This window comes from Schistosoma mansoni, chromosome 2 (assembly GCF_000237925.1).
Source record: "Schistosoma mansoni strain Puerto Rico chromosome 2, complete genome".
NCBI classification, from domain to species: Eukaryota; Metazoa; Platyhelminthes; class Trematoda; order Strigeidida; family Schistosomatidae; genus Schistosoma; species Schistosoma mansoni.
Window position 1 is genome coordinate 133,004 of NC_031496.1, and position 13,801 is coordinate 146,804.

Consider the following 13,801-nt stretch of genomic DNA (forward strand, 5'->3'; position numbering starts at 1 on the left):
ATTTAGACATTTGATTGCCAAATATAAGACAGTTAAATTAGTTTAACTAATGAAGTATGGAAAAAAACTATATACTATAGTAGACCAATCAATAGTAAGTGAGGTTTGTGCACATGACTTAGCACATAGCTTCTGAGTTGAAAACATGGAAATTAGATCAAAAGATATGTGACAATCACTTCTAATTACCAACTTTCGGAATCTATAGAATTGTACTAGCACAAATGATTACGTAATTCGCTAAACAACTAGGAAAACAGATATACAAAAAACGGCACTTTATATTGTAATGTATGGTTCAACTGTACGTAAAAAGAACACCACTTGATCCAACAAAACATTGAGAAGAGCAGTAGATCGATGTCACAAGAAAATCTACATAACATTAATTGGCTCAATAAGCCACAAATAATGTAGAAATTGGGATAAAGAATCATTGATTCATATTACCACAACACATCAAAGCCATAAAATCAATGAATGATAGTGGAAAAGTAAACATCCAAAACTGAAGAGTGCGAATTCGAAACGTTTCACCTGAAACTAAATGTTGTTAAAAAAATAAAGGCGTCTCGTACTACTTCTTGGTTGCGTGTGACGTAGGAAAATATTTCTTGGGCGCTCTCAAATGAAAAACTGGGTTAGGAGTGGTCTTGACAGCTTGAAAGTATAGCCGCAGAACCTAAGAGGCAAGTGCTTGAGGTCGGTCAAGTACGAACTTTTTGTAAGTAGTTTTTAGTGTCTCAGATATATACATTCTTGATCTTTCCACCAGTGATGAAAATCCGTACGGCAGGGAGAAGCGTGCTATTTTTGGACCGACTGTATCTAATCCTCCTCTTTCAGTCAAGAGAAAGTAGCACTGCTGAAGATGTTGGCTATTTGTCGTCACTCCCAGAACAGTCAACAATACAACTTTACCCTCGGATATTACGTTTGGTGCTTCTAGTCTTAATGCTCTACAATACAACCTATCATCCGAAACGGTAGAGCTTAAAGGACGAGTTTCAGCTAACGTACCTTCACCTGGACATTATGATATAGAAAACCAACAACTACGCCAAAGTATCAGTCACAATCATGTTAAAACGAGAGATTTAAATTAAAACAACAGATTGATACACTTGCACTAGCACGAATGACAACTAAGGTCTTCAAGCATGCGTTACAATAATTTCACGGATTCTAATTCAGAAGTTTTCACCCATTGAAACGTTTTACACCAAAAGTCAACGATTTCGTAGACTAATATACATTACATCGCAGACAATAGAAAATTCTACGGTTACATAATGACTGCGTACACATCTTACATATATTTTAATTACCTAAAAGCCAATAGGGATTCACAAGTACATCAATCAACTAACTGATTACAGAATAAATAAACAAATTCTAATTTACTTAAAATTCCACTGACCTACTTCTTCGTCAACTAACTGCACCACAATTATCTAAATTGAATTTTAGTTGAATTTTATTACTATTATGGATAAACTTCGTTTTTTGAGATGGTGGAGAAGATTTCTAGCTCAGGTGGATGATTTTGATGGAGTTTTGTTCTCTGAACTGGATGGTTTGATCGTGGAGCTTTCATCGTTCTTCTGAACGGCATCATCAGCACAAATTTCGGGTAGAACTGAAGGACGATGAAAGCTCCACGACCAAGCCATGCAGCTCAGAGAACAAAACTCCATCATAAACTTCGTTTCAATGAATGAATGATTGATTACGAAAGAAGTAAACGAGAGGCCAAACTAACCATTTCACTAACAATCATATGGGAATCTCAGACTAATGTGTGATTTGTCACTTTCATACATCAGTCAGTCACAACTTAGAACTTCGTAAGTACGTACGTACATCAGTTCGAGTTGCCATACCACATGAGCACAGAGATGCAGTTATCGATTCAAATCCCGTAGTGGTAGAAATAGTAAGAGTATAAGCAAGATTCGGAAAGATTAGGGTTTGAAGATGCTATTCACTTTCATACATATAACTTTTAAACTTTTGAGTATTTGATAGAATAAATTCTTTTTCTACGATACACTACTCATATGACTACTACTGTAGTGTATCTTACTTAAGTCGACTGATGTAAGTAGTATATAACACCAATCTGAAGTAGAAACCTTCGCAATAGAAAGCTAAGAAGATCAAGTTGAAAAGAATAGAAACGGAAATAGAAAGGAATTGCGAATAGGAAGAATCATACAGAATGTAAAAGAAAAATGATGCAAATTTGTAGATGAAGTATTCAATATATAGTTCTTAGATTTTATGGAAGAACTCCAATTTCGTACCAAAACACAATTGATTGTTGTTATGATTTTATGTCCAGCATTTTATCACGTGATTTATTCACTAATCGAAAAACGACTTTTCCAATCTTAACATTACCAAATCAATGACGTTCGACCAGTATGAGTAGTCTAGCGTCCTTACTGGTCCCTTATCCACCTAGCCCTTCCACTTGAGTCCAGAACATCAATTACAGCTTCTGTTATGCGAATCATTTATTTCGAGCATACTCGGTTTATATACCAGACAGACAAACCGCATCACACCATAAAATGAGAAATTATATTTGTACAAGATCAAGTCAAATGTGGCTGTGAATGTGGGATACAATAATCAATAAACTGAATATAATTTAGGGACAGTAATTCGTACAGTAATAATTCATAAGTCAAAATGAAGCTTATAATAAGATGAATATAGATAATCATAATCTAATTACTCAATAGTTAAACCATAAGAATATATATAGAATAATCATCCATTAATAGATCCCGAAAATTGCCCGTACTCATGTCTTCGCAAGGATATAACAGTTGTCTCCATCTGTATTCTCGTTTATAACACTACCACTATTATTATCATTAATAATAATAGTAATAACACAAAATCGTTTGCAATGGCGAAAGTGCATCCACTCTTTGTGTTCTCTCCAAATTCTAATCTTCTTAATTCTTCATGTCCCTTTCGTTTTTCTCTTTCCAAATTTATTTCACTGGATTATACTCCTTGAATAACATCTTCAAACCTTAATCTTTCGGATCACTGCTTATACTCTTACTAATTCTACCACTATGGGATTTGACTCGATAACTGCATTTATGTGCGAATGTGGTTTGGCGACTCGAACTGATGTACGTATGTGCGAACTTCTACGTTGTGACTGACTGACTAATTAACACAATCACAAAACAAAAAAATATTTCCTACTGTGTCAATCAGACACAAATTCCTTCTTACATGAGAAAAAAAGAATGGAAATCTGGCCAGAAGTGGTAAGAGATAAATTAGTTATTGAATGAAACAACCACCATACTTGAACTAATAATTTTTTTTAAAAAAAAGGACAAAAACGTGGCACGAAGAATAACAGTCAGTAGCTGCTGGAAAAATGTAGTAAGAATATTTAAGCTTTACGTTTGTCTACTTTAACAGTTGGAGTTAGCTAGTATGGAAGTAGATTGGAAGAAAACTAGTTAGAGTGCTGTCAGAGATATGAGGGCAGTTATCACTTCCCGATTGCCCCACCTTGATATGGTGGTCGGGATTGCCTATCGTGATGAACCAATCTAGTTATACTGGCTGGAACATTCGTTCCTCAAGGCCCTACCATGTCAGGCAGGTCGGTTGAAAAGAGGTAAGATTAAAAGCAGCAAACCCAAGGTCCGAAGTCGTACTGCTGACTGTACAGAGATGTGACGGAAGTAAGGTGTTTCCTTCAGACAACTAGCATAACAACGATACTGTCTTCCCACAAGGAGACGTGAGTTAGAAAAGATCGACCCTAAAAATGCACACCTCGCCTTATCCCACGGATATCTGTCTCCGGCGGTAAGGTCCCACAACAAGTACGGAACTAACACAAAAACTACATACAAAAATGTCGTGTGTGACCGACCTCAAGCAGTTGTCCCTTGGGCATTGCGGTCACGTTCTCAGGTCATTAAGACCACTTCTAACCCAATTTCCTTTTCGGGTTCGTCTAGAAGAACTCTTCCATGGTGTGGGCGACCGGGGAGTGATAACTGCCCTCATACCTCTAACAGCACTCAAGACCACTTTAATTAGTTAGACTCCTAAGCTATTCATTTTATTAATATAATAGGACGATATTACGATTAACATACATTTATATCAGGCTCTATCACGATTATCACTGACTGACTGACTGACTGATTATGACTAACCAGTAGTAATAATAGTAGCAATTTAAAAATTTTCATGTTACCATGTGATAGGTAGCTGTATGAATGATAGAATTAACTAAATCAAAAAAAGTCAATACTAAGTTAAATAATCATTTATACAAAACCCATAATTTTATCTAACTGACTAAAGTAATATAATTGAATAAACAATGTATTCGTCTGTCAAAGGTTTTCTTAAACACTGAACAAACATGCAAATGGAATACATACAATAGTTGCTTTCAATATGCTGTTTTATAGTGCCAGCATATGTATATATATATATATATATGCTTGTTGGGAAGATAAAATTTGTTTACTAAAATAAGCAATGCATAGATATACAAAATGAATTTTGATCATGATATTTAATAGATCCAATTTTAATTCTAGCAGGTTACTATAAGATTTTATATAAAGAGTTATATTGTGAAAATACTGGTCGGCGGCCTATGTTCCATTGGGAGTAACAGGCGAAAGTAAGTAAGTATATTGTGAAAAATATCTTCATCACTTAATGACAACAATGGAATCAGTGGAAATTAAACAGTTGCTTCACACCAAGTTATGACTATTCACCAGTACACATGATAATAAGTGGGATGAAATTTGAGCTATTCAATACTGGAAATGATCTGGATTACGATAGGTCAGAGTCGCTATATCACGTTAGTCTGGCTATAAAGGGTCTGATCCACAACGTGTCCGTGTGTGCAGTTTTACTCTATGCTTATGAGACCAGGCCTCTCCAAGTTGAATTTATTGATTTAAACACATAAATATTGGTACAATGAGGTAAAAAATAGATATGCGCCACATAAATCATTCGATTTGTGTGAAGGCTGTGATGCTGCCCAGGTGCTTAAACCGAAGCAGGTAGTTTACGCCTGGAGCCTTTGATCTGAAAGTCTAATCCATAAGGCAGTGGAGTAACGTCAGGAGATGAAGTTTCATGGTAGCCGGTGACCAACAATTGATTCATACTCCATTTGTTCCCTCAGGATTCAGGAGCCAATGTGCATCATTGATTTAGAGTCAGGGTATTCTAAGCCCCCTAGGGGGACTTTCCATGTCCACCAACACGGTTAAAGCGTCGGACATTCGCTTTTCGTCCTCTCAACTTCGTGAACCACACCTCCACCACGAGAAGGCAGTGAGTAGGACTTCCCTGACAGAGGCTATATACGCGTGGCCGTGTGAAACATTTCGAGAGAGATGGAGGGCCCTCCCTACTCTCGGCTGTACCAGGACATTTAAGGGACTGAGCTATCCAGGCCGCGACCGACCTCTTGTACAACTGAGATGTTATCACAAATGATCGATCACTGGATAGTAATCAATCAAACAAAATCACAATACAACAATGTTATAATCATCAATTCAAGTCATATTCATACAGACTTTATAACTAACCAAATAATATTTAGATATCAACTTCTTTCATCAATAATCAATCTAACTAATAATCATACATAACAATACGAAAAATGAATTAATTAACTAAAAATAAATAGGGTATCATCTTTTTTTTGTTATTACTATTATTAGTAGTAGTGGTAGTAGTATCAATTATTAAGAAACATGAAGTACGAATTGTCGAATGATGATGATGGTGATTTTTTTTACATCTGCCTACAATTTACTACTTCTGATACTACTTAATTCCAACATATGATAACAATTGTCAATATATATATATATATATATATATATATACTCATAATCAAATCAATAAAGACAAGACATATGATTCCAATCAACTTCAAGAACATAGAATGTTCTCCTTTCAATTGTAAATCATATACGAAGCTTAAAATCACACGATACATTTAATCAGAAAAAAAAACCAAGCGAACAAACATAGAGGAAAACAGTAAAAATTTTTTTTCGATTCTACAAAACTTAAATATCGAATTGAATTTTTCTCTTAGTGATAAATAAGAATCGAAATGTAACTCCGCCTGTAGCTCCTCTGGGGGTTACTGCCGGTCCCAAGACCGGGTAAAGGAGGAGGGTTGGGCATGGGGGTTAGCGACCCTATCCCGTAGAAAACCAACTCGCTAAATAAACGCTAACCAGAAAGAATTGAAATGTATTATTATCATTATTATTAATGGTAATAATTGTATTATTATTATTATTGTAAGCAAAGATGGATAGTGACTAGCAGTGGAATCCAGGACGCGCGTTTCGTCCACCGTTAGCCACTATACATCTTTGCTTACAATGCTTATGAAATAAGACTATATCGAGGGAATACGCATAGTATGCATATATGTCCAATAAGAGACTGACCATTTGCAGTCCTAAACATCAATGGGAAGATTCAAACAAATAATACTAAGTTAATTATTGAATAAAGAAGTAAAACATATCATTCAGTGAATAAGTGAATGATCAAAAAAGGTAGGGCACAAACTACAATTACTAAGAGAACTATAAAAAATTTATTAGAAAGTTTTGAAAAATATACATTAAATATAGTTGGTAGGATTGTTTGTTTATTGTTTTTTGAAATAAAAGCACCAATGATACTAAAATGATGTAATATCGATAGAGAATTATGGTTTTTTATTTGTATTGCTCCCCCCCCCAAATGCTCTGGTACACCCAAGAATGAGGAGAGCTGCCTCTTCCTCTGTCGAAATGATCTCACAAGGCCACACCTATATAGACCCTGGCAGGGAAGTCCTACTCACTGCCTTCTCACAGCATTACTGTTGTTTACGAAATTGAGTGGACGAAAAACGAATGTCCGACGCTTTAACCGGGTTGGTGGATACAAAGGATGAATCTAGGGGAGTTGGAATACCCTGATTTCAAACCAATGGTGCAAATGGGCTCCTGGATCCTGAAGGAACAAATGGAGTATGGACCTAATGTTGGTTAACGGCAACCATGGAACTACATCTGACGTTACTCCACTGCTTTGTGGATCAGACCTTCAGATCAAAGACTGCGGAAGTGGCACCCTAAGAAAACAACCTGCTTCGGTTTGGGCATCTGAGAAGTGTTTGAAGAGATTACGAGTTCACCTAATCTGAGAATGGAACAAAGACTCAATGATACAATGACCAAATAAGCTAACTATTCCAATGAGTCGCTGCTCCGCTAACTTGAGAGAGATGTCCAGATTCAGAAAAGGGAAATGTATTCACAAGCATCCAGAAGCACAAACAACAACCACAAGTACAATCTAAACGTATATACACACAGCATAAGTGTCCTTGGGAAACATTACAAAATAGCATATTAAAAGAGATAATGGACCAATGATATTTAAGGTCCTCCCAAGTGGGAAGTAGGACATAAAAGTGAAGATGGGCGCTTTTGGCGCGAAAACAAACTCAAATTTCCAAAATAAAATTGAAGAAAAAAGACATTTGCTAGATGAGTTTTGGGGATCTAACATCCCGAACAATAACTAGGAATCAAAGTGATATATGGTGGAAATTACAGACAGTTGAACTTTTAAGCTGATATTACAGAACTCAATTATTCAATCAATAGGTCATGAACAAAAAGAATCACGGGATTATTCAAATCCGATAAGAATAATTGAAAAGTGAATAGAATAGCACAGAACAAAATGTTAGATTATGATTAGTACTTTGTAAAACCTTCAATAAAATGAAAACAAACAAACACATTTTCATAGTTGAAAGCGTGAGTCAATTGAAGCTAGACCACCAGGGGAAACCTGGGAGCACTGGACGGCCGTTTCGTCCTATCGTGGGACTCCTCAGCAGTGCGCATCCACGACTTCGCGTCGCGAGAAGCAGTGACCAGTGAAGTTAAAACCACGTCTTTTGTGAGATAGGAACCCACTGAAGACAATTGGAGAACGGTTCCTCAACTTCGTGGATTGGTTGGAGTTAGACATAAACACCATCGGATGCCGGCTCAGTGATATATCGTGTAAGTGCTCTGGCGCGAGACTGGTAGGTCCTGGGTTCGAATCTCGCAAGGCGAGGTCGTGGATGCACACTGCTGAGGAGTCCAACAATAGGACGAAACGGCCGTCCAGTGCTTTCAGGTTTTCCATGGTGGTCTAGCTTCAATGAACTCACGCTTTCAACAATGAAAATACTAAATCTACACAAAACCCCTTCCGATAAAACACATTTTCACTTACCATAATGATTTATTTCGAAGTACTGGTGGCTTGTAACTACGCATGCCAAGTATTCGTAAAGCTCTATGAACAAAAGAAATTTCCATACATAAAAAATTAAATATATATATATAAAGAAATCTGTGATAATTCCTCAGGTAAGTGAAAATCATTGCGAAATTTATAATAAAGTACCATGATCAATATTTAATAGAAATTAGATTATGCTAGTCAGTCACTCAGCTACAACGTAGGATCAGGCACCTATATGCATCGGTCCAAGATACCATACCTCGTTAGCACAACAAGATCAACACCGGATTCATAGAAATAGTTCATTTAGTGGTGGTAGTATATAAAAGATAGGTTGTATATAAGTATATAGTATAGGAAGGAGAAAAGTTATGAAGCAATTTTAATCTCAAGGTTTAAGGGAACATAAAGAGTGTATACACCTACACCATTGTGATCGATTCTGAGCCATGTCACCTAGAGTCTCCAACCATTGGTTACGATAGTCACATGGACCCCAAACAGGTAGTCTGCATCTTCCAACATGGCTCAGACTAGAAGTTAGTGACTTTGTGGACTGATGCCGCGTTTTGGTTTGGCCGCTCCTAACTCTCTTCCAACCATCCCCAATACTAGTCAGCATAGCGCGTCGTTGTAATCGGTGTTCAGGCATACGTAACACGTGGCTAAACCATCTTAGTCGATGAAGATGTTGTTAAGTATAATGAGTAAAAGACTATCCAAATTACTTGTCTAATCCTACTTAATTCACTTAAAAACACTGTGTAAAGCTTAATTTGATACGATTTACCAGTAAATACCAGAGTAGGTGGAGCAACGTATGAACCTATAAGTCATTTAACTAAATACTGAATGCTTCTAACTATTAAACTACTAATTCTATACACTTTAAAAGCTATTTGTAAACAACTCTATAGAACATTTCAACTTAATTATCTACATCGACCTAGAAACTATACTCATATAGATTAACTTGAGGTTATAGACTAATTTTACTGAGATATTATTGAAAAATAAAACTTCGAAACCAAAAAAATTACATTTAAATGTCATAAAATGATTTAGTCAAACTTTCGTATTGTTAACTTGAGATTTGATAACAGTAACATTGTAGCTACGGTACGGCTGAGAGTGGAGAGAATTAGCTCTCCCTCTCGAAATGCGCTTACATGACCTTGCGTATATAACCTCGCTCAGGGAAGTCCTACTCACTGACTTCTCGTGGCATTACTGTTGTCTACGAAATTAAGAGGACGAAAAGCGAATGTCCGGAGCTTTAACCGGGTTGGCGGACACGGAAAGTCCACCTAGGGGAGTTGGAAAACCCTAATTCCAAACCAATGGTGCACATGGGCTCCAGTACCCTGAGGGAACAAACGGCGCATGAATCAATCGTTAGTGACAGGCTACCATGGGACTGCATCTCCTTACGTTGCTCCACTTTCTTGTGAATGAGATCTTTGCGTCAAATTCTGCGAGTGTGCCCCCCCCAAGAAAACCACCTGCTTCAGTTTGGGCGAGTTTGATGGAATTTCGTTTTCTGAACTGGATGATTTGGTCGTTCCTTCTGAACGACATCATCAGCACAAACTTCGGGTAGAAGTGAAGGATGATGAAAGCTCCACGACCAAACCATCCAGCTCAGAGAAGAAAACTCCATCAAACCCGGGTAGTATCACAGCCCTCAAACAAATCAAATGAGATTTGTGTGGTGCATATGCATCTGGTTTATAAAGTTAGTTGGTATATTTAAAACTTTCCTAGTGTTTAGTGTTATTTTTTTTCCAACTATTAAAATTGATTCACAATACATAATATGCATAAGCCTAAATTCATATAAAGGAAATAATGAGTGAACTGTTTCATTTTCTTTTTATAGAAACACACAAAAATTAAGTCAATACATATTATGAGTTATTTACACATTAATAATATATGCACAAATACATATTACAAAAGTACATATATCCAGACAAATGTAAATTTTTCCTCTCTATGTATTTATATGCACCGGATTATAGATTTTAAACAAGTCAATCACAACGTGGAACTTCGTACGTACATATGTACATCGGTTAGAGTTGCCATACCACATTAACACAGAGATGCAGTTGTCGATTCAAATTCCATAGTGGTAGGACGAGTAAGATTATAAGCAGTAATCCGAAAGATTAGGGTTTGAAGATGTTATTCAAGGAGTATAATCCAGTGAAATAAATTTGGAAAGAGAAAAAAGATAGAGACATGAAGAATTCAGAAGATTAGAATTTGTGGAGAACACAAAGAGTGGATAAACCATCGCCATTGCAAACGATTTTGAGCCATGTCATTCAAGGTCTCTAACCATCGATTGTTATCATCTCTCGGTTCCCAACCAGGTAGTCTACACCTACCAACATGGCTCAGTTCAATTGTCACTGACTTCATGGATTTGTGCCACGTTTTGGTCTGGCCGTCCCTAGCTTTCTTCCAACCTACTCCTACACCATAAAACATCTCACGTCATGGCAGTCGGTGGTTGGGCATACGTAATACATGTGTCCCAGCCATCTCAACTGATGAAGTTTCACTACTTCATCAATCGATTTGCCATCCTCACCTAGTACCGGTTTCCTAATAACTTCATTACTTGCTCGGTGGTCCCAGGATATACGAGCAATGCTTCGAAGACATCTATGATCAAATACTAGCAGCCTACGAATATCCTCTACTGTTATCGGCCATGTTTCACTGCCATAAAGTAGAACGGAACTAACTGCTGCACAGAAAAACCCGTCCTTTTGTTGCTAGACGGATATCTCACGCCATAAATGACGCAAGTTGGCAAAAGCTAGACGAGTCTTCTGTATCCGTGCTGAAACTTCGTCAAACACTAGACTACAAGGGCTGATGAGACTCCCAAGATAAGTGAAGCGGTCTACACGCTCAAGTACTTCACTCCCTATCATTAGTGAGGGTGTCAATACAACCCAATCCTGAAGTAACATTTTGCCCTTCGATGGAGAGAATCGCATCCCGAACATGACTGCGGTGGTGCTTATAGTGTTCAGAAGACTCTGCATTTTGTCAACGTCTTCACCAAATAGAACTGTCATCGGCGTATTCTAAGTCAACAAGTGAGTCTCCCGGTAAAAGTTCAACTCCTCAAGATTTAGATGATGAAAGTGTTATCTCTAAATGCTTGTCAACGACAAAATTAAACAAGAATGGAGAGAGTGAATTGTCGTTTAGTTTACTTTATTGCAACAGATAATCATTGAAAGGGATTATTATCTTGCTGACAAAAAGAAAGAAAAGAGAAAACATCATCACCACCACTACCACCACCAACAACAACAAAGACATGATAATGATTGATTATCGAAAATCGTTGCCACTAAACTAGATAGAAATATCAGTATAGTTATTACAAATAGTCGTTGTTTAGTTTACTTATGGTAAAAATAAAAAAAATTTGTTTAATGATAAATAGAAACAGAAAAAACAAACCAGTAGCCAGTTTGTTTGTTTTTTAAGAGAAAGGAGGAAATAAAATCTAGTAACCTTTTCTACATGGTTATTAAGATAAATTGATGATGGATTTATGCCATTTAATTATTTATTTATTTGAACACATAAATACTGGTACATAGAGGCTCCAAATATATATGCGCCATACAAATCTCATTTCATTTGTGCGAAACCGTCCAGGTGCCAAAACTGAAGCAGGTGATTTTCTTAAGGGGCCACACCCAGAGTCTTTGACCTAAAGGTCTGATCCACAGGGCAATGGAGCACCGTAAGGAGATGCAGTCCCATGGTAGCCGGTGACCAACCATTGATTTATACGCCATTTGTTCCCTCAGGGTACTAGAGCCCATGTTCACCATTGGTTTGGAACGAGGGTTTTCCAACTCCCCTAGGTGGGCTCGCCGTGTTCACCAACCCGGTTAAAGCGCCGGACATTCGCTTTTCGTCCTCTTAATTTCGTAAACAACAGTAATGCCACGAGAAGGCAGTGAATAGGAATTCTCTGGCAGAGGCTATATACGCGTAGCCGTATGAGAGCATTTCGAGAGGGAGAGGTGACTCTTCCCACTCTCGGCCGTACCAGGGCATTTGGGGGTATGCCATTTAATACACTTTGGTATATAGTTGGATTCTTATCTGAAGACTATTCAGTATGGCTATTGATATACATATTAGATTCAGTGTTTGAGGCTTACCTATTCTATGCTGTTAACATAGTTACAATTATCTCTTATCTTCACGTTGTCATTTCAATCACATGTTTATGCTTCCTTCAACAAAAAAAGGAGCTGAAACAAGTACTTGATGCTTACACCACTGGATAAGGAGGTCTTAATTAAAAAATCAGAAAAATATAGATGATAACCTCTGGGGTTTCCGAAAGATGAACAAAGTCCAACTTCCAAACTACAATATACTGAAATATTCGATGTGAAATATTCCACAAAACTTACAGAAAAGCAAGTCAGTCTTAAGCAGCCTAGAGCCTGGAACAAATGTCTATTTAGTTTAAGTTCTCACACAACATGAACACAGAGAAATGAAATTATCAAGACAGAATCAGTCATAATAGAATGAATTTGTAAAATAGAAAACATAGAATAACTTAAGTTTTAACAAAAGACAAAGTGTGAATGATTCTGTGCCACAGAGTGACCGATTCTAACCTATGTCAACTAACATTCACAATTGGTTATGATTATCATAAGGACTGAAATCAGGTAGTCTGAACCTATTTACACAACTTAATTCAACACGCTTTATTTCAAGTTACTCCTACTCCAATCAACATTGGATGTTGAAGTAGGCGTTTATTGGATAGGTATCATACATGTCCAAACCACTTCAGACGATACAGATTCATAATCTAAATTGATTTACCAATTTTTACCTAGTGTGTGCATGTAAACTAATCATGAGACTGATCAACTTATATGAATAGCTTGAAAGTATATGCAAGAATAAACTCAAACAGATACAAAAATATTCTAAGAATTAAGATCAATCATGCGTAACTAACCCTAATAATAGATAACTTGACAAACCATCGATAGATATTTCAACCTAACATCATCATCATCATTATCGACATAGTAAGTGAAAGAGATTATTTTCTCTTTAGTGAACTTATTTGACCCAGTTAAATGAGGAAGAGAAATTCTCTGATGATGATGATTTTCATCAATTATAACTAATCTAGTTGATTGGTCACTATCATCAAACTGATATACTTTTTTGATTGATACAGAATAACTTATCCATTACACTCAATGATAAATCCTATCCAGAACGCACGTTTCGTCCTATTTGGGACTCGTCAGCTGGGTGTACCTGCATCTCAGAGTTGATGTTCACTCCGGGACTCGAACACAGTACCTTTCGCTTCAAACGCCATCGCGTTATCCACGTAGCCAATGAGTCCTGATAGCCACTTACG

The 13,801-nt window shown here is 36.9% G+C and overlaps 1 protein-coding gene across 1 annotated transcript in view; it reads right to left on the reverse strand.

The window, feature by feature from the left end:
- Smp_139790 (protein kinase) overlaps positions 1–13,801 on the reverse strand; it is a gene marked incomplete at its 3' end in the record, with an annotated part of 100,084 nt that overhangs the window by 72,086 nt on the left and 14,197 nt on the right. Inside the window, exon 8 of the mRNA XM_018795236.1 lies at positions 8,344–8,406. Within this exon, the coding sequence (XP_018649569.1) occupies positions 8,344–8,406 (63 nt within the window). The remainder of the gene's footprint in view (positions 1–8,343; positions 8,407–13,801) is intronic.